Source organism: Astatotilapia calliptera, chromosome 20, assembly GCF_964374335.1.
Source record: "Astatotilapia calliptera chromosome 20, fAstCal68.1, whole genome shotgun sequence".
Lineage (NCBI taxonomy): Eukaryota > Metazoa > Chordata > Actinopteri > Cichliformes > Cichlidae > Astatotilapia > Astatotilapia calliptera.
In genome coordinates, this window is record NC_137441.1 from 21,376,545 (window position 1) to 21,398,789 (window position 22,245).

A 22,245-nucleotide genomic window follows, 5' to 3' on the forward strand; every position below is an offset into this window, starting at 1 on the left:
CATTTCCATAACTAAATCAGGGACGCGTGCCCTACTGTGTTTGTGTTGTACTGCCAGCTGCTGCCTTCGTTTGACAGACGCAGCACCCTCGCTAAATGTCACTGAGAGAGCTGCTTTGTGTCTGCTGAGATAAATGCATCTCACAAGCTTGATTTTCGAGAGTTTTATCATCCGTGAGGTTGCTTTGGCTGAAAAATGGAAAATCTGAAACTTATGCGTTTCTTTGATTCAAATACTTCTCGAGAACTGAAAGCTGAAACCTACTGGTCGGGCAGCATGTGGCTGCTTAATGACACTGACAGACAACACGAGAAGCTTGAACGCTCACAGGCGCATCTGCGTTAGCTATTACACTGATGTAGAAAAACAGGACAGGCAATGAGCTTCAGGGAAATAAGCAGTATTTCTAAGCTGCGTTGGAGTTCATGAATTATGAAACCATAAAATAAAGGTTTTGTCACGCATTCAAAAGTTACTTTAAGAGAACTTAACTGGTTACATATGTGGTGTTCTGAACGACTGTGCAGATGGTTTTTCTTGTAGTTATGCTACAGGCATAAATGTTTCAGTCAACATCTTCATCTCTGTCACATCCAGTTCTAAAAATAGTATTCCTGTTTTTATTCAGCTAAATCAGAAACTCGAAACGCTGTGACTGAATTCTCAAATGCTGAATGCTTTAAATGGTTGAAAAGGAACTTATATACACCAGTGAAATACGGCCTGGATCAGTTCCAGCAAGATAAATACTTGGCTTTGTTTCAACTCTAACTGACAAACGTGCCTTTTTTTAATGCTTTCATTTTGTAATTATGATGCAAGCAGGGTCGATTCTAGGATCAACCATAATGTTGCACATACAGTGCTTTGAACTTAATATTAACAGACTATGTTTGCAAATCTCTTTAGATCTCGATTCAGTTGCATACAGATTACATTGTTGGCTTTAACGCCATTCAATTTTATTTATATAGATTGATATTACAACAACAGTTGCACTTTATATTTTAAGGCGAAGCCCCAAAATACAAAATTTAGAAGCAACCCAATTAGCTGGATGGTCTACTGTAGTGTCTTAGAATAATTCATAGTAAGTAATCAATATTATTCACTAGATTTAGGATGGGCCCTTTAGAATTTTCCAAAGTAAGTTAAAGAACAAGGAAAGAAAAGAGGACAAACATACACAGCATTGTTTCAGTCTCTTAACCACATACAGCAGAGGCAGTCCACCAAATCATTAAGCACTTACAGCACCATTATTCAGCAAAGACAGTGGGAAATCACCCTGCCTCTCCACACAGCTGGACAAGGAGCGAACTGGTAACAGAGTCGGTTTTACACAAATGTTTTGTAATTCATACAAACCTGTATTGTCCAGACTCAACACAGAGCATTGTGTATTCAAAATTTCAAGAGTGGAGAATAGATTGTAGTCTGTCACATGAATGTGGACAAACATAATTTCTTGAATGTGACATGTCCATTCGTTTCTTTTTGCTCCCTCTCTATCCTCCTCTCAGTCTTTGTGTTGCCACCCAAAAGTTTAATGTAACAATGAAACAGAATATGCTACTAATGTCTAGTGATCTAGCTAAAGTCAAATATAAATAAGTAGACACTTTATAAGTCACAGCAATACCTCCACGTTCAGAACAGTTTGCACTTTTGCTATGTTTCAGTTGATGAAACATAGCAAACAACAACAGCAACAAAAGTCTTATTCAATAATGAATCCGTTAAAAACAATGGCATAAACTAATACTACATGCATTATTATGATTATTATGTTTTTAGTGGTGCTATGAAGAAACCTAGGGGTGTTTAGACTCTTTTTATGGGTGCTCAAACTCACCTATGGTTACAAATAAAGAGATCAGTTCGTTAGTCTAAGGATGTTTGTGTGGTACTGCTGTCTAGTGGGTGTATCTGGTATTACCCCTAAAAGCAAAAAGGGTAAAAGGTTAGTCCATCATTTGCAACTACAGTTTTTTATTTACCATTATCATTTTTTTTTAAGAATAAAACCCTTTAAAGTCTCTTCTTGTTTTTAAGGTTCTATACTGATTACTTTAATAATATCCATCTATCCATTCTCTGCCGCTAATCCTTTTTCAGGGTCGCGGGTGGGAGCCTATCCCAACTGGGACTCTTCACCATTGGACCCTAGAACTGAAGAAACTTCTCGGATGAGAGGTAAAACGTCTTCAAGCAACTTAAAGAAGTCCAGAGGCTTTTCTTTCCAAACTCCTTAGACTACATCCTGGACAGGTCGCCAGTCTGTCACAGGGCTAACACATAGACAATCACTCACACCTAAGGGCAATTTAGATTTCCAGTTAAACTAACTGCATATCTTTGAACTGTGGGAGGAAGCCAGAGTACCCCGACAGAACCCACACAAACACGGGGAGAACATGCAAACTCCACACAGAAAGAGCCCGGCCTGATGGTGGAATTGAACTCAGGATCTTCTTTCTGTAAAGAACAGTGCTAACCACAATGCCACCCACTTTAATAATATATGACTTTTCTATTTATGTTTTAAACTGTTTTGTTGATGAATGTTAGGAACCACACTGTGTGTTGAAATTTGCTTGTGAAGGCAACTACTGCTACTGAAAAGGTAGCAGTAGAAAAGGTAGCAGTATATATATTTTTTTTTCTTTCTTTTTTTCTTGCAGTGGCCAAGTGAAAGTCCAGACCGCCATTGATTGTGGCGAGGCTTAAAGAAAGTGGAGCATAACTCAGTTAACTCAATTGAGTGACTGATAGTGTCATACAAAAGACAATTACATAAAATTATTGTTCTAAAAGTTATTGTACTAAGTGTGCTCAGGTTTTCCACACACTGCTTTGTCATTTTGGCTCAGTTATTGTTAAGTGATGACACAGTGTAATGTGGCATGTGCTGTTGTTCATCTCATGTTGTATTTATCTAATTTTAAGACTTGATAACGACTAGATCTTTTTTATTGTGTCCAGATATGCAAAACTCTAGAACTGACAGAGAGTGTACTTTGATTATGACTACAGATGGTAGGGAAGGAAGCAGCATGGGCAGGACGTTCCCCCAACTCTGCATTCCTGCCTCACACTACCACCTGGCTGAATTCCAAAACTTAGGAGAAAAATGGCACTTTTTTACTTTGTTTATCTTTTTGATTTCGCTCTGGAAAGTGCATTTAAAATTCTTTATCTACTTAGATGGAACACTAAACAAAGATGGGATAATAATTTATGACAAGATTTCCTTTCTTAGCAAATAACTCTAGCTGTACTTTGACCCATGCTGGCTGGCTTACATTATCAGCCAGCTTTTCCTGCATTTCCCAGACTATAAACTCAGATAGTGTCAGTGAACCAAAGCGTATAATCTTAGGGTTATATAAAACAACATGAGTGAAAGAAACATTCCCGACTAGCTCCCTTGCTTTTTAATAACAACATGTCTGCTTTATTTTCCTTTTTTTAAGTCGAGTTTAACTGAAAAGTGCTTTTTATGTCCCCACCCCCTCATGAAGAAATGTTTAAAAGGTTAATACCACCTTAACTGAATTTTGGGTTCTAGGTATTTTGGCAGACTCACACAACTGAGCAGTGTGAGGTTACTATGAAAAGTCTGTCCTTATTTGACCCCTGTCCTCCTGCCTGCACATAGGAGACTGTTGACCAGCTTGTGCACCACATATAACCCAGTAGCAGTTGGTCACAGCTATGAGATTAATGAGGACCTGGTGCCAGCGTGCACTTGTGCATGAATTAGGGGTAAATCGTGGAAACTTTACCCTTTATTTCCCGAAATCTCTGTCTGACTGTTCATATACAAGCACTCATCTCTCATTTTGTACTGTAAAAGATAGCCCACTGTGTGTCCTAATGTAACCTCCACAAATGTGAGCCCAAAGTCTCCACTCTGGCTGAATGTAAGCAGTGAAGAAAGCACATGGAGATGGGTCAGTAACAGAAGTGTAATGTGCCCTTGTATTGCCTTTGTTCTGCAGTCTAAACTCTGCCTGGCTCCCTTCTTTGCTAGTCCTATCACATGCTTTGCTCGATTGTTTACTTGCACTAGTTTGGTCACTCTCAGTCTAAGCTCCCTCCCTCTCTTTCTCTCTACACTCTTCTTTCCATCCAGCCTCTCTCACCCACACACCAGCTGATTCCTGCTTAGTGTTATGTGGCGATAAGGGCAGAGACGAAACGGGAAAGAAAGCTCTAAAGAGACCTTTTCTCTCAAGATTTGGCTTTTTGCTGCTGCAGCTTTAATTCATCTACTGTGAGTATCTTTCTTTGCCCGATCCAATAAACAGGCTGTAGTGTTGTTTGGCAAGGAACACTTTAGGAAATAGATGAAATAATAGACGAGTCTCCCTGCTCACACAACCCCAAACTGCAAGGGAGAGGAGGCGGACGTGCAGAAAAGCAACATAGATTGAGCTGAGAGATTTCTAGAAGTGTGTCAAAATGAACAGCCTAAAAAACCCACACTTTTAATGCAAATTAAATGTAAGTCAGCACTACTGGTTATTTTTGCAGAATAAAAACTGAACTTCAAGATTTGTTGATGCAACTGTATAATTTTTTGTTTGCCAGTGGGTCTTTGAGTCAGTTTTATTCTGCAGAAAGAAACGGTGTTGTAAAGGCAAAACCGAGTCTCTTATTTCTTTCCAAATATGTGTTTGTAACACGGTTTAAATGTTTCCATTTACCTCTGCCCTTGCAGAAGGTCAGCTCAGACACTTCAACTGACTCATGGCCAATTTCCACCATTTTCACTTGCTGTGTATGGGGGTGGGTGTTGAGTAGTGGTTTGCCAATATGAGTGAGGACCAGTTTAAATTACATACCATTAGAGTGAGGGCGTTTTTAGGAAAGTGCGGCACGACCTCACTTTGGCACGGACTTTCAATGCATTATTTGAGTGTTACAATTTGGTTTAGAGTTCAGTTTAGAAATGAGAAAAGGCTGGGGTAAGGGGTAGGGATGTAATTGTGATGGTTATGATAAGGGGCTATGGAATGAATTTCCTCTGTGAAAATCCTCAAAAAGATAAATGTGTAAATTGAGGGTGTATGCTGTGCAGACATACTTGGTACATACTTTGTAGGGACTTTGCCACCTAACAGAGATTTTAGAAACATGTAATTCATTGGACAGATACTTTTAAAAGGTAGTTATTATCTGAAATGAACTAGGCCACTGGTATGGACCCTGCAAATAATACCAGGTAACAGTTTGTTTAGGTAAACTTTAACTATCAAGGATCAGACTTAATTTCTGTCTTAGTGTCTTTCTGTTAAAGCACTGTGCAGAAGTCTTGAGCCACAACTCATTTCTATATATTTTGTTAGCAAAACAGGAAATAGATGTAACGATTTTTGAAACATCCAAACACACATGGAAACACAGTAAATAATATTTTTAAAAACTGCATTGGAAGTGTTTTTGGGATGATTTAATTTGTGCTGGAAAAATGAAGCCATTGCCAATCAGAAACTTCCCAAATTACACTGAGCGTGGATCAAAAGCTGATGTTATATTCCTGTGTTCATAATTTCATCATTGTGACAGAATCCCCAACACCAATGGCTGAAATGTAGCCCCAGACTATAACAGAGCCTCCACCATGTTTCTCAGATGGATGTAGACACTTACTGTTGCACGTCTGTCCTGACTTTACTCACATGATTTGCCTTTTCTCCCCATTTCCCTTCCTTAACGATGGCTTCTTGTCAAATACCCTTCCACTGTGACCATTTCTGGCGAGGCTTCAGTAAAAAGTTAGTGGTTCAGTTTAAGGGTAAAAGCTATATTTCGGGTCCTCGTCTGTTTTTTTCAGGTTTTTTTATCTTTTCCATCTTTTTTTTATTTAAATTTTATCCTTTTTATCATTTCCATTTCTTAAGTAGAATACTTCAGATACTGTTCATCAGATATTGTTTAACTGGGCTTAGGGCTGCTAATTCTACTTCTATCCTCAACTTGTCCAGTTTCCTAAAATCTTTTAAAGGACATGCTGCACACCATGCCGAGCTTCCAGCTAATAACTTTGAGAATCACTTCCCTGAGAATCCCTGTTTGGGTTCGGCAGACAGGGATAAAATTCTATTTATCTATACCTAGGCCTGTCAGACAGTTAAAGGGTTAAGAAACATAATATTTTTGACATAGTGCTAGTACCAAAATGCCTAAAGATACAATTTAAGTTGGCTCTTTGCTAAGCTATTTATGTGTAAAAGGAACACAGGTAGCTCTACTGAGCTAGGTACTACTTTATGCTTGAATTAGGGGCAATTGTAGGATCAAACCTTCAGTGAGGCCTCAATCATAATGTCATGCGTACAGTGCCTTCTAATTAATATTCATTATTAATAATAATATTATTATGTGCAATGTTACCATCAAATCTAATTAGTTGGATGACCTATTGTAGTGTCTAAGAATAATTCAAAATAAATAATCACAGATTTCAATATAACAAAATACTTTTAGCCATGAAACCTGAAGCAAAGGCTCAATCGTCTTGGCCACAATTTTCCAAAGTAAGTTGAACTATTTAGCAGATGAAAAGCAGATAAATGGACAAACATGAACATGACTTCATTCTCTTAACCACATGCAGTAGAGCAAGTCCACATAATCATCAAGTACCTAAAATAAGACACCTATTTGTACTTGTTGACCTTATATCCATCCATTCATTTTTTTTCCTGCTTATCCAATTCAGGGTAATGGGGGTAGAGAGGTGGGGTGCACCCTGGACATGTTGCCAGTGTTTCACAGGACTTGACCTTATAACATCTTGGTTTAATAAACAACCCAGAATTTCATGAATACATCCAGTTAACTTCTTTCAGATAATCTATTATAGCAGATCTATTGACAAGTAATTAAAGATTACAACCTGTTCATCTGGACAATATAAAAACTCTATTAGCCCAGTTTTAACCTATTTTAAGCAGACACTTTCATTACAGTTAAGGAATCTCAAATATCTATTGCTCAGACTACTGCTACATAATGTTTGATGTGCACATTGTTATTTAAAAGCTAGCTAGAAATACCGTCTCTGCTTTGTTATGTGCAACAGGGAATCAGACGAATCAGGTGAATCTCATTAAGTGCTTTATAAAGGTGGCTTGGAAGAGTGCCAAATCCTCTTTTTGGTGGTCTGGCCACCTCATTATCTTTTGCTTTAGAGTTGCCAGATAATAAACCATAATAAAAAGCACCTTGATGCATACTCAAACATCCAGTTAAGTAAATCCCAAAAGGCTGATTCTGTTCATCTGGACGTTGCGTTTTCAGTGGGAGAAACGTTTCGCCACTCATCCAAGTGACTTCTTCAGTCTCAGCTGACTGCAGGTGTTGCCCCCCTGGTGTGACAGGTGCCTGGGAGGGGTGCGATCCTAGATCCCGCAGCTGTGTATTGACATAAAGAGGCACAGATCATGAACTTGTTTACGTTTCAACTGCAGGATTTATTCTGCAGATTTGCCTCCCAGGGGGGTTTACGCTCCTCCTGGCCGCTATGCGCCACCTAGTGGTATTTTTTAAGTAATGCCATGGAAGATGTAAAGTGTAATTAGAAAATACTGATTTAACACTGAACGATATAACAAAGACCAAAATATAACTGGGGTGTTCCCTTTTTCCTTGTATGAAGACATAAACTGAACTAACATCCCCATAAGTCTTTTTATCTCTTAACTTTTTAACTATTAGTGTAATCCAGAGGTTAACATATGTTAACCTTTTTACACAGGCTTCCCCAACCTGCAGGTGAACGACTGACGAAATGTTTCTCCCACTGAAAATGCTACATCCAGATGAAAAAAAATCAACCTTTTGGGATATAGTAAAAGTACTAACAACAAAGTGTTATTTTGATATTTTATGACATTTTGCATTCCTAGAGATGGTACAGGATAGAATGAAAACAGATTTAACCCTTCTGTGTTCTTGTTGTCATGATGTTACAGTGCAGTCACACAGTCACACAGGTGTTGTTGCTTCAACAGTGTGGCTTGTCATTAATAAATAAGACTTCTGTTGCAGTGGCAAAAAGAAGATGATGAGGTAATTTCATGACCTAAATCACTGGTGCAGATTTAAAACACACTTTACATGAAATACAGCAAACATTTCAAAGTGCTCTGATAATGTGGGGACATTGCTGTGTCTGTGTATTTTTGCTTTCTAAACAGTGTCAGAAATGTTAGCTAATGTAGGCTAGATCACTAGAGATTATTAGCTAAGTTGGATGTACTTTATTATTTTAGTTAGTTAAAAGTTCTGTCCCTGTTCTGGAAAATTGGGCTTCATTATTTGTTTATGGTACAGCTCTAGTGCCAGGTAACAGCAAGTGAAAAAAATGTTGCCCATCAATGGACAGCAGCAGTCTGTATTCAATTTAGATATTGCTATTCATATGTCCAGGTGTATCGACTGTCAGGGTGTTTTTTCACTGTCTTTATTGAATAACGGTCATGAGGAATCATGCATAAATACTTACAGAACAATAAAACTGATGTAAAATTGTTTGATGCAGACAAGATAAAGGAATAAAGCTGCATCTAATAATCTACAATACCACTGTTCATCAGGCATGCACAAAGATTTTATATGCTCTTGAAAAGCTTAAACTCTCCTATCATCAATGCACATAGGTCAGAGGGATCATCCATGACAAGAGAAGTGATTAGTCAATAGACTGATTTCTTATCTGCCAATCTCTGATCTAGAACCTAACATGCTCTGGAGCAGGTTGGGTTTGCACCCTACGTTACTATAGCGATGTTCCCAAGTGAACCACTTTGGTAGTACTGAAAACCCAGTTACCACAGTGATGTTCCCAGGTAAGAAGAGAGCCACCCTGGTAGTAGTGGAAACCCAGAGTTAATCCTGAAGTTACCTGGATTTTAGTGTGCAATATTCAATACCTGCTGCCACTGACATCCAACCACCGCACTGTGAAACATTCTGTTCCGCTGCTATTAGCATACTGTACTATTGTATCATATATACATATAAATACATTTATTTATATCTAAATTATATTTCTTCTGCCTTGTATAGTGTATAGTTTCTTCTATGTTTGCATAGTATAGTTGTTCTTAGGTATACTGCATCTATTTATTTATTCCTGCCACGTCCACCACTGCTGCTGTAACAATGTGAATTTCCCATCTCTGGGACTAGTAAAGGCTATCTTATCTTATATGACAATTAATACTGCTTCTTACTATTACTCTAGTATCAGATCTAGAAAATTTTACATTGGGGGGGCAAGTCAGTCAACTCAGTGAAGTATGTGAAAATCCCCTATATGTAAATGGACTCAACAAAATATCCACAAAAGCACTTTAAAAATATTTATTGTTATTATGTCTTCTAAGAAAAACGTTTTTATGTAGGTAGATAGGTTAGTTTAGACAGGTGCTGGGGGGTAAGGCTAACTAGTACCCTCGAATGTTAAAAATATTGTGTCGGAAAGAGAGATGAAACTCTTTCTTTTCCAGGTTTTATAGCAGTGATGTTAATGCGACATTGCAGAGTAAACATAATTAAGGACACTAATTATGGCCTTATTGTATTAGTGCTGTGCATCGTGGCTCACTGCAGTGACGGTGACACTACACAGTGCAGCGCCTAATTGTATTTATCAATTACACCCGTGTTCACCCTGCTAGCAGCGTTTGTACGGCTCCTGCTGAGTGTTTTCTTCTCTCTAAAGACTCCAGTGTTTAACCGTCACTGACCTGTAACTCAAGTTACCGCTGAGGTTTGTCTCTACGGTGTCTATGACTATATGCCGGTAAAGTCATAATGATGTTAATGTACATTTACCTGTTTCTAGATGCTGCGTTTGACTACTGGGCGCGTGGGATGCCTCCTGGCCAGGCGCGCGACAGCTGCCGTGACTACCAGCAGCACGAGGATGGCGAGCAAAGGTGAAGATCGTTCAAAGGGGATTTATAGGTCCACTATAAATATTTTAATCTTACTTTTATTTAATAGTATAAGTAAAATGGCATCTCTAAAGTTTTTTCTGTCTCACAAAAAACGGTAAATACTGACAAGACCTTAAATTTTCAGAGCATAAACTTAAAAAGAACAATTTCAGACATATTAAGCTAACATGGAGATATGAAGTTTCTATCACGGCAGAGATGTGGAATTTGAAAAGTAGGCAAACACAGGTGTAAATTAAGGCTTAGAGTTATTGATAAAAACTGAAGTGTTTACCAACAATTTCAAATTCAAATTTTATTTGTCACACACACACACACACAACCATACACAGTATGACATGGGGGTGAAATGCTTGTAGCTGTACAATGCCCGACCATTAAATGACAGAAGAAAAGTTTTACAATATTTACAATTTACTACAAAAATTTACAAAAATTTACAAATTTCATGCTAAAATGGCTGCAGTTTATATTGTTAATATTAGTAATGGCCGAAACTGACGAAGATCGCCACCATAGAAAAGACGTGATCCAAAGGAATTATGGATTTAAGTCAAGTAATGTGATTTGTTAGTGGGGGGTTTCCCATCATGCAGTATACTGAGTTAAACAGCAGATGGCGCTTATGTACTTTCATAACTACACACTCATCTAGACAAGATGGTACCTGGGCTTATCAATGATGGAGTGGGTTGTGAGGGGGGACAAATGTACACTGCTGAGTATCTTTGTATCTGTGCCTCCAGAGGTGTCCGAGTCAGTGGACATGTCTCAGCCAATGTACTGGGACCGTGTGGACATCCCACTGCCTGACAAACCCTACAAAGATGTCCTGACTGATGCTGACAAGAGCCTGAAGCAGAAGGAGAAAGGACCCTGGGGTCAGCTGACTAAAGAAGAAAAGATTGCCTGTAGGTTCTTTAGTTTAGCTCATTATGCTCAGTAGAAGGGGGGGTGCTGTGTTATTGATGCACTCATCTTACCCCCCTCCTCCCCTGCTGCAGTGTATCGGCTGACGTTCTGCAAGACCTACCCAGAGATGAAGCAGCAGACAGCAGAGTGGAAGACGGTCATTGGGGGCATTTTCTTCTTCCTGGGCTTCACAGGCATAGTGATCTGGTGGCAGAGTGTCTACGGTAAAATCTGACTTTTGTGGTCTGAAAAAGTTAAACCAGTCTCTCTCGCAACGTAACACAAGCAATGCCTGTGGCTGAGAACACCAAACCTTTCTTGTCAACATCACACACTTCAGTGTCATTTTTTTTTTTCTCTCTCAGCAGACTTTCATTAAGGAAATAACTAATAGCATTAAAGATGGCTCTGGCTCTTTTCTAATCTCCCAGTGAGTCAAACCAGCTGGGCCAGAAAGGACCTGAACAGAGCCTGGCACAGCTAGATGAACATCAGGCTTTAATAATGCAACTGTTTAGTTGGCAAGTTTTGTTTGGCAAGTTAATTACAGGTGATACTGGAGTGTGGAGCATCATGTGAGTTGCATTCTTTTGTCCTTGTAGTCTACCCTCCACGTCCCAGGACCTTTGATGACGAATGGAAGTCCCAGCAGCTGAAGAGGATGTTGGACATGAAGATCAACCCCATCCAGGGCATCTCTGCCAAGTGGGACTATGAAAAAGGCCAGTGGAAATAAAGAGGGCTAGGCAGGGGGCTGAGGTAGCACAGTCTGGACCTTTTACCTGAGTGTGGCTCAGTTTGACTATAGGAAGCTGCTATTGCTTTTGAATGCTGTTACAACTGTCAAAACCACTAGAAAGATGGAGCCTCTCTAGGGAATTGTACTCTGTTACCTCTAGCTTTCCAAACAGTATCTTCCTCTAAAGCCACTTTAGCCTTCAGTCACAGGGATAACTCTGTCCGTCCTGATGTAACAAAATAAAGCTTGGCTTTTGTCTGTCATGTGTCAGGTGTGTTTATTGTGGAGTCCTGTGTATAGTAAGTACTTAACTGTGCCATTAACATCTAAGAATATTTACCTCCACCACGGAGGTTATGGGATATGAATAGATTCTTAAAGGTATGGACTGATTTCAGTTTTTGCCAGCAGTGGAAATCATTTTAAAAGGAAATGACTTTAAGTAAATCTGGGTCCAATAATTGTTTTAAAGGATTGTTTTTATAAGGCAAGACTACTGGCAGACTCACTTATTTTGACAAATATGAAAACAAAAAGCCTAAATTCTCAGTATTTGAGAGCCTTTTGTCTAACTTGTAAAGATGCAGGCAATCAGGCTGGCTAAGAAAATGCTCTAGAAGGCTGCGTTCGCAAATGTAGACTGCACATCAGTTTAAAATATGGTAAAAGTACTTTTAGTAAGTTCTTCTATGGAGATTCTGCATAACAAAAACAATACTTGAAGAATACATGGATGTTGGGCATGATGCTACAGTTTAAGGAAATAACACAATATGCTTTTCCTGACAGCAGACTTGTCAGAGTCTTCCGGTTTTGTGTGGCTCATGTTTGAATTACTGGATAGTTGACTGTGTGCGTGCTCATTGCTGTTCTGTTTGAAATTTGGTTTCTCGTGTTTGACTTTCAGATCATTTCCCTGTGGTGAGTTTTAGTTCATGAATGAGTCATGATGCCTGATTTTGCTGTACGGTTATTCTAGTGATGCGTTCAGTTTTGCAATTCTGTCTTTTGATTTTTAGTACCTTTAGTTCCTTCAGTTTGTTCTGTTTCTTCCTCCCTCTGTCTGCTCTTTGTGATGGTGCCTGTTATGGAAGGTTACTTTTTTTTTCACGGCTGGTATTAGTTTTACTTCCTGTCTGTCTGTTTTCCCCTGATTCCCTGATTGTTCTCACCTGTGTTAATCACGCGCTGTCTGTTCGTGTTTGTCCTTGTTCAAGCAGGCTCACTAAACTCTTTTATATTTTTCCCTTTTAACATTTGTAGTTTATGTGATTTTGTTGAACTATTTCGTAATGTATTTTATTGAGCTATACTCTATTACAGATTGTCTTTACCCCTCTAAGACCCAACCCATCAAAACATAGCAAGAAAATTCTATTTTTTTGGAACTGAAATGTTTATTAACCCTTGTAACAAAATCCTCTTTTTTTGCTATATCATGTTATGTATGACATATTTTTTGTATCGCATTTGATACATTGGGTGTTTTGTTTTTGTTGGCAACTTTTTGTTAACAACAGTGTTAATTTTAGACAAAATGTTTTTTAAGGTTTTTAAGGCAAGTATCATGTTGATGAGACAGAAGTCTCAGAAACTCATGTAGCAAATATGATACACATGGCATTACAGGGTTAATGTTTCGGCACCTGTAACACAGGAGTTTCACAACTTTGGGGTTAACCGTATCTGAGTTAACACAGTAATATAACAGTAATAACAGTAATATTCGTTTTATTAGATAACCAACGCACTCCCCTGACTCGGCTGTCTATTTATGCAGCAGAAGTTTGCATCTCTTATCTGAGATATTATCACTGCCTGCTGTGTCAGCCCCTTCACCACCCCAGCATCCACCTGCAGGCTCTGAGAGAACAACGTGACTCATGTCAGTGTCCACAGGCAAAATACCAAGTTTTACTATTTAACTCAACTGATAATAATAATAATAATAATAATAATGGATTACATTTATATAGCGCTTTTCAAGACCCTCAAAGCGCTTTACAATTCACTGTCACATTCACACACTGGTGGAGGCAAGCTACAGTTGTAGTCACAGCTGCCCTGGCACAGACTGACAGAAGCGGGGCTGCCATATCGCGCCATCAGCCCCTCTGATGACTACACATATATATTATTATACTCTTCTATTGCAATGACTCATTTGAAACCACAGCTTTCTATTTAGCTAGTGAATAAAGTTAATATTAGAAGTTTAGCACTGTTGATCTAAAAGCTTGACTGAAATCTCCATTGCCTCAGTACATCATGGTTGACCTTTATTTTCGCAACTCCCATTTCCTCCCATCCACTAAGCAGTCTTTTGTGGCATAAAATTAACTTTCTTCTGGCTGATTTCAGCTTCTGGCAAATACCCTGAATATTTAACAGCATATGTTCACGGGCATCTCTGCTCCAACACTCCCCACCACTATCCAAGACATCAGAAAAAGAGACTCGGCATATCTTCCAACAACGGGCTTTATTAGGTTCAGTGTCATTTCAAATTTTACATTGGCATTCTAAAGACATACAAAGTGACCATTGGACATGACAGCAAACTTTAATTTAGACCCAACAGGAACACACCGGATAACTTTTTTTGAAAATGTTTTCTTGATTTGTTTGCATTTCTTTTCATCTACTAGCAGTCCAACAGTCCTAAAGAAAAGAAAAAAAAAACACGACTGACAGTGCACATGGATGCAACGATGGAATTTAAGGCCATTTGAAGGAGCACAGTTATGCTTTTTTTTTTCCTTTTTCTATTTTTTGACACCAAATATAAATAAAGTTGAAAGCCATCAGGTCTGTTTTAAATATTTCACTAAGCTAATACTATTCTAATCAGCTTAAATAACTAGCATATATACGTGGGGGGGTCGTGCCAATGCTGTCACACTTCCTTCATTTGTGCCTCCCTTCTGCCAGAAAGAAATTCACACACATGCTCCCGCACACACGCACGCACACACGCACACACATCTATAAATGGGTAAGAAAAGAGCTCGTTAGAGTCAGGGGCCCGGACAGCAGGGACAAGCCTGTGAGGAGCTTTTGATGGGGCTAAAAAAATAGATATATACTGTACTGGAATGTTTGAGAACATACCCTGGCTAACAAGGCGGTGAGGAGAACACGAGCAAACCAAACGATACTGATTATTCAGGCTATGCGTTTTGTGTGATTTTGGTGAAATATTCATAACCAGGTCAAAAATCAGGGCATTAACAGGAAAAATATGTGGACGGTAACATAAAGGAGCCAATATGTGACGTGAGTGATGAGTCCTTGTTTTGAACATGGAGGCAAAGCTGGTAGCTGGACACCATGATGGATGTCTCAACCACAAATCCTTTTTTCCTCTCTTGTTTGCATTACACTCTGTTCCTTTAATGTTTACTAGGTGTGGCTGAGTGTAGTGCCTCGATGAGAAAACAGCACTCGCCTGTAAAGCTCCACAGTGCTTTATTGTGCTGTAGGACATACTGTTCAGCAGAGAGAGGGAGAGGCTGTTTGGAATAAGATCAAATTTGGAAGCAGTGAGAAGATTCTGGGAACGGGAATGAGTGTACTCCCTTCTCCACCACCACCCCAACCCCATCCTTCCCAGTAAATTAATCGAGCAGTTGTTAGTGCACAACACGCCAGGCGACAAACACTCTTCTGACTTCAGCTTCAAATTAAAGATGGATAGGTGTCTCCTTCCCTTCCTCCATCTCCTGTGGACCGGCTCTGATTGGCACGTGCGTGCATGTGTCTGCGAAGCAGCAGGTGGGCCAGCTGTGACTGACACACGTGACTAAGTGCAGTGACAGCTGGGGGACCGCGGGAGGAAGAGGTGGAGCTGGATGGCGAGGGGAAGAGAAGAGACGGATGGCGGTTTGACAGCTCTGAAGCGTCTGGGGAGGACGAAGGAGGTGGAAAAAGAGGGGTGGGAGGGGTTTGTGGATAACTGGAATTGAGCGAGATGAGATATGAATGTTTAGATTTTGAGTTTCATGCTCCTACAGCCGCTGACAGCTGCTGATTTGCTCAAGATGGTACACAAACACGAAGTGAGACACATTTCTTTAGCTCGCAGACGACGTGAAGCAGAACCGCATCGTCTCCTGAAGGACAGCTGCTTCATCAGTTTGCTACATAAATCTGCTTGCTCCAGTGACGATAACACGAAGCATGAAGTGTGTCACCGATCAGTGTCAGATGTGACTAAAGGCTCAAAAATAACAATTGATTAGGACACAGTGGGGAAAATAAACTATAGGGAGGAAAAAAACAAACAGCTGTGTGTTTGAACAGTGCAGCTCATGATTAGGATTTTATTGCAAAATAATCTGTGAAAATGACTCAAACACTTTCATCTACACCCCTCCCAAAAAAATAAATCTTAAACGAATGGTCTATTTTTAAGAAGTTATGGCTGCATCTAGGGGCTGTTTTCATTGTCAGTTAATTAAAAGCAGCATTATAGAAGTTGGACCCAATGACTTTTAGATCAGTAACAATCATCAAACCAGTTGCACCTTAATTGATTCATAATTTTATAGTAATATAAAGTAGCTGTAAATCCTGTGAAGCATCTGCACCTGGAGTATGAACAGGCAATAGACGACTGCTATTAGAGCCACGCTGATAACTGCGTCAACAATTCTGGTAGACCTCCAGCAGTGTTGTGCAGGGGTCATTAAGTCAAATACAGAGCTTTTGGTCATTTATATCAACACTTTTGTTATTTAAGCTCTTACCACATGATTATTTTTGAACTGCCGAATCCATCTTTGCTCTATGTGATGACGGCCATGAAGTGTAGTTGAAACCTTGTAAGTGGATCTTGATCATGTATGAATGAGGCCAGTCGCACTCATTCATACAGGATTTGTTCATGTGAGCTGTTACATTGTCAGTTACTGATTAACTGTTCATACACCTGTTACTGATGCCTCATAGGAATTACACTGCAGCAGTGTTAGAATATATGACGTTTTTTATACTGTTTATAGAGGAGGGGGTGTTCAAACAAAGTAGTACCAAACATATCACCCAATGACAATCTTGAAGTGGACCTATTAAGGGCATGACTCACAGTCCTTAGATCGTATACTGGGCTTTGATGCCATTTTAGCCCCCTTACACTTCCTTTCAGGGAAGTTTTATGATTGGCTGCCTCTTGTAAACACAAGGTTTAAACAGCGAATGTGAGTGGCTGCTGTGCTAATAGCAGCAACATTATATGGAGGAGGAGATATGGCACTCAAAGATTCCCAGATAAAAATCTGTGGGAGAATTCTGAGATGCTAATGTTGTTTCCCTGGCTCTCTCGCCAAAAAGCCAATCAGCAGCTGAAACTGGAGAATTATTAGCCAATCATGTGTTTACACGCGTCAGAGAGAAAGAGTTTCGAAACATTTTCACTGTGCGGTGTCGGCCACTTCTCTATCATAGCAAAGATGTTGGTGTTTTGATTTTTCATGGTGGGAGGAGCACAGATGTTGATCGCGTCAGCTGATGACGAAATGTTCTGAAACTCCGCACACTTAAATTTGAAGCCCCATTTAATATGAGCACCACCACAGGACATATGCATGATAGGTCCCCTGTGAGATTAAAGACACTTCTTTCAGTGTAGCCAAAGCATGCCTGGAAACAATGAAGCTCTAGCTATTGCATGAATTGCTACAGTAATGGCTGCATTCTTCAGCTACTGTATGGTGAACATTGAGCGTCTGAGCCATGGCACCCTGCTCCTATGAACTGTGGTTGAACTGATTCTGACAACCTGCCACACGCGATGGTCGAACTGAGGCCAACTATGACCATAAAGCACAGACCAGTCGGGGTGGGATTTTAATAGTTGAGAAATAAAGAAAAAACAAAACAAACAAAACACACAAAAACAAAAAACCACGCATCAACAAACTAGTGGACGCTAATCTGCATGAGTCAGTTTAATCTAGCGCTCATACACAAGCCAACCGGCATGAAAGATAGGGTAAGGGGGAAACCCCCCCCAAAAAACCCAATGTGTGAAGTGATGGGTTATGTTGCTGTATGTGACGGTGATCAGGATGGCTTGCAGGAAACTACGAAAGACTTACAGTAAACTTTCCCCTGACTTTGCTCTCCATATGGCACATACAGAGCTTTACAGAGCTGTGATTGTGGCGTCTGTAGGAAAAACAAGCTTCAACAGCAACACATCTGGAGCCATTAGATAAGTCTGGGTTAAACTGTAAGACTAGAATCGGTTTCAGCTTGTTCTGTTGATGAAAATGGAGAAACAAATTTGTTAAAACTATTACATATAAACAAGGTGTAGGAACGAGTGAAGAATGGAATGAAAGGAACAACTGGTTTCGGAGAATGGAAAACGAAACGTCTTTCAATATCTGTCTTCTTTCTTCTTCTCAACATTTGAGGATTCTTAGTCCACTGTGGGAGCAGATGGGGGGGAGGGATGCAGGATGGTAGGGGTTAGGGGAGTAAACATCGTCAGCAGCTATGATCAGACGAACTGGACCTTCATCTAAATGTTGAGGGTTGTGAAGGAGACGACTGGAGAGCGAGAGGGCTCACAGGCGTTTTTGCGCGATAAGCGCACCCGCCACAACGCCTGTCACCACCGTCATCCCCACCAGCAGCCACTTCTTGAAACTCTCCTGAGACCTCCGGCTTTCAGCCGCCGCATCCTGCCCGAAGATTTCAGCGAAGCGCTCCTGGAAAGAGAGACAAAGACGGAGTGTAAAGGGTTAATGGCAGGGCATCTGATGCACTCTTTGACATGCATGTGGAAAAACCGACAAGTATGCACACTTCCTAAAAATGCCCCATTTAAAAAACAAAACAAAACAAAAAAACCCCTACAGTATCAGGTGAATTCCCTTTGATAAAGGTCCCTCAGCCTCAAAAAGCTGCAGAGACATCCAATGCTGGCTATGACTATCACCACCCACACGCTCATATGTGGAAATTTCCATACAGGTAGGTCAACAGAAAAAAAACCCCTAAAAGACACCTGTAATGCCACATTAAAAAAAAAAAAAAAAAAAAGGAAATAAACCACAACCCCCCTCCCCCCAAAGTCGTCCACTCTTTTCTGGCATCCCCTCAGAACCACTGTTGTTGTTACTGACATTCTTTCCCACTGTTGTCCTCAGACTGCCATGCCTACATTGCCGCCCACTGAAATCATTTCCTGGAATTGAGCTGCTCCGGAGCATACAATTTCTGGTTTCTTGCCACAGGGAGGCGCCAGTCAGGCTCTAATCCAAACCATAACAGCCATCAGTATTCCTCATCCCTCTCAGCTGACTCACTGGTGATGATGCTACATGTTGTTCACAGTTCAGAAGCATCAGTGTTTCACCTCAATAAGCACGATATGAGAGGCCAAAGACCAAATTGCGAGCACTCAATGAGAAAAAGTGAAAATGACTCATTCATATGTCTGATTCTTAGTCAGAGGTAAATACGAAAGGCAGCACACGGGGTCTCTATTCAGCGAGTGGTTGGTTGGGTGGGTGGCGTGTGGGGTGCTGTTACTGGAAACTCTGTATGTAGTCAGTGACACACAAAGACTATTAAGGTGAAATAAGAGAGTTTGTGTTGTCACTGGAAACGGAGGGTGTTTTTGTACCATACTGAAAGAGCAACTCTCTGAATTTCTGAACACGCCAGGCACACGGTGGCACGTAGAAAAGTAATTTACAAATCTCTAAAACAAACGGAATCCTCAGAGGGAGTGACGAGATGAGTTTACACCTAAGAGGACCAGAATGCAGGATTTAAGAGGCTATAAAATATATAGTTTCTCTCTTATTTATCAGTGCCTGACTTGATGTAACCCACCACTACTTCCAGGAGGTGGCAGTACTGCACCTATAAGGTATTTACATACCAGTACAAACAAATCCAAGAAGGATAAAAAGTGAAGCTTGCAGAGCCAGACTGCTCTAAAGCCAAACATTTTCCAGGCTGATTGATGAGATGCCCATCGTTGCCTGAGCTGTACTGGAAACCTGATTTGTTCCACACATACTTGGAAAGGACTTCTTCCTGTTACTTCCTTTCATAATAAAAGTCCTTGACTTATACATGGCCTAATTTATGTGCATAAAATGCACATAGGCATGGAGAAATGCATCAAAGTAATTAAAAACCTACAAAAACAAAATTGTATCTTTGATTATATATGTATATTTTTATTTATTCATTTATTTATTATCAGTATTGTACATGTAATATAAGCGGAACGGTGTTCACACACACACAGTAAAGTGTGACTTTAAGATAAAAAAAAAAAAACCTGCATCATTCACCAGATTTGATTCACTCCGTTTATAGAATAACTTTTAGCTGGACAGCGTTTAATGATCATATCTGATTGCAGATAAATATAAAAGAAAAGCAGCAATCAAAGTAGTTAACAGTAAACTGGATATTCATAGAGTCAGGCTACTTGTTGGACAATTGTTTCTTTGCTACTTAGTCTAAATTACAGACAAAATGTCACTAAGACCAATGCTATAAAAAGGACTGCTCAATGCTCAAGCCAATATTAAAACCACCTGCTTTACATTTACTACAGCTTTTGTTTGTGCCTTCTGTTTTTAAGAGGCAACATAGCCACACTGGGCGTGCTCAAAGCAAAGGTATTTTCATTTAATCTCCACTATAATGCATCTATGACAGGACCATTATATCAGTGCACTGATTACACTATATGAGATCACTACACATTCATTAACAGTGCGGTTATGTGTATAAAGCTGAGCATTGAGCCATTTATTATTCATCTTCAGTAAACCTTTCAGTAAAATGGCATGTCCTGGTGTAGCACTGCTAAACCACCACAAAAAACCCCAAATAGAAACAACAAATCTAAACAAGAACAGAAGAAGGTTATATGTTGTGTTATATGGAAAATGTTGTATTTTAATCTCAATTCGTGACGTTTGAATGTGAACGAACAGATCATTATTTGAAGAGGCGGTTCACTGAACAGATAATAGTAAAGACTATTCTCGGGCAGTGAGTTGATATCAGCTGGGATTTAGAGCTCTCTCTACCAAAGTTAATTCATTAAATCTGATATCAACTGGATCAATAAAGGTAATGAAGATGCATGTCTGAAAGCTCCTTAATCCTTTAAGGCTGATGCCCCGAAGCCCTTTCACTTTCTGGATCAGAGATCATATGGATCAGAGTGAAACCAGGAAGGGATGGGCTAATGTAGAGAGTGATGGAGAGCAGTGGAGGGGAAGGAAGAGATCCTGAGTCATTCATTGAGTTTCTATTCTGTTTGATCGCGAGCCCCGTGGACTGCTGTCTGGTGTATGATGCATCACTGATGAACCATTACAAACAAACAAAAAAAGGAACTCAGAGGTCCAAAAGTTTTAAGTAACATTAACAAGGAAATCACATTATTGAAATAGCCCAAACGTTTCTACGATGAAGTCATTCACTGGAGCGGGGACTTTGTCCTGTCTGCTACAAATGTAACAGAAGGTTTCCAGGAGGAAAAAAATCTGGTTTGCAGCCATTTCCAACAGTATGCAGTGTGACAATAGATAATATTTATATGTTTTACTATTGACATGTATTAAGTGCTTTCTCCATTTTGGCTCCAAACCTTATGTAAACTTCATAATTGAGACACTTCATTTTAACTACTCTACCTTAACACATTCATTGAAAGGCACAGCATCACTTTCGATCAGCCAGTGATATAAATTCTATAAACAGTGGTCAAACTGTGTTGAAGTGGCAGTTGACCATAGCTGAGCATCCTGAGGCTGGATGCTACAAAGTGAATGCTCTATTTGAGATGTTTGGTATTTACAAGATCTTTGGAAAGCCTTTGTCCAGATATTGTTGGAGTACAAGTGGATGAAATCAAATCTGTCTAAAAATGTAAATGTTTGGCATCATCATCATTAGCAATCAAAGTGTATTCTCAAATGAGATGGACAATATGTCCAAGGGAAAGGAGATGTATAATAAACTAGTGGACCTGAAACTGATCCCATAGGAAAAGTGTGCATAACTGGTAGATTTCTACAGGTTGTATTATAACATCAAAAGCACATGTAAACAAGTTTGCTACAAATAACAATTTAAAAAGCGAGTCCAGTAAAAAAAGATATGTTTCTCAATATTTGCTAAAAAAAGAAAAAAAAACCTGCAGGGCACAGTTTTCACGATAAATGACTCATCATTGTATATCTGGGTGTGAAGTACTTAAAGTCTATTCATTAAACAGGCTTGAGGGAGAACCCAGAAAGCATGATAAAGAGTCAAAGCATTACCTACTAACACATTGTTTGTTTTGCTCTTTTAGATAGGATTTGTTAACAATAACAAAAGTGAAGTAAAGCAGCAGGCCAGATACCATAAAAAAAAGCTTTTCAGAGAGCAAGTCGAACTAGATTAAACTCCCGAATTAGTCAGAGTACAATATGGTGGAGTATGACGCTGTGCAGGCTAACTGCTTAAACTGACCAGGTAAACAACAAAATTATTCCACAAATTTAAACATTCTAGACAAACTTTTTTTGGGGTTACAAATCTGAACAGTACAGAAAGTAACCAGTGCTATTTATTTACATTGGACCA

At 39.6% G+C, this 22,245-nt stretch overlaps 2 protein-coding genes across 4 annotated transcripts in view; one reads left to right on the forward strand and one right to left on the reverse strand.

Annotated features, from left to right (window-relative positions):
* The first annotated feature begins 4,027 nt into the window (after positions 1–4,027).
* On the forward strand, positions 4,028–11,891 carry cox4i2 (cytochrome c oxidase subunit 4I2). Of its 2 annotated transcripts, none has more exons than XM_026154662.2 (5): positions 4,028–4,279; positions 9,863–9,956; positions 10,724–10,888; positions 10,982–11,113; positions 11,492–11,891. In XM_026154662.2, the coding sequence occupies exons 2-5, from the start codon at positions 9,863–9,865 to the stop codon at positions 11,623–11,625; spliced, it is 525 nt and encodes a 174-aa protein (XP_026010447.1). In that variant the 5' UTR covers positions 4,028–4,279; the 3' UTR covers positions 11,626–11,891. The 2 variants fall into 2 exon arrangements, with proteins under 2 accessions (XP_026010447.1, XP_026010448.1); XM_026154663.2 differs by lacking the exon at positions 4,028–4,279 and adding an exon at positions 9,647–9,787.
* A 5,561-nt stretch (positions 11,892–17,452) lies between these two features.
* bcl2l1 (BCL2 like 1) overlaps positions 17,453–22,245 on the reverse strand; it is a 30,156-nt gene continuing 25,363 nt past the window's right edge. For both annotated transcript variants that reach the window (XM_080295385.1, XM_026154157.2), the window contains exon 3: positions 17,453–18,344. In XM_080295385.1, coding sequence (XP_080151511.1) covers positions 18,201–18,344 — 144 coding nt within the window. In that variant the 3' untranslated portion in view covers positions 17,453–18,200. The remainder of the gene's footprint in view (positions 18,345–22,245) is intronic.

What these genes read in the sequence shown, in the direction of transcription:
- cox4i2 (XM_026154662.2), top strand. Translation starts at nt 9,863, where the DNA reads ATGCTGCGTTTGACTACTGGGCGCGTGGGATGCCTCCTGGCCAGGCGC. An exon ending in CACGAGGATGGCGAGCAAAG is followed by an intron (nt 9,957 to 10,723) that starts GTGAAGATCGTT and finishes CTGTGCCTCCAG; the next exon opens with AGGTGTCCGAGTCAGTGGAC. An exon ending in CTGGTGGCAGAGTGTCTACG is followed by an intron (nt 11,114 to 11,491) that starts GTAAAATCTGAC and finishes TTGTCCTTGTAG; the next exon opens with TCTACCCTCCACGTCCCAGG.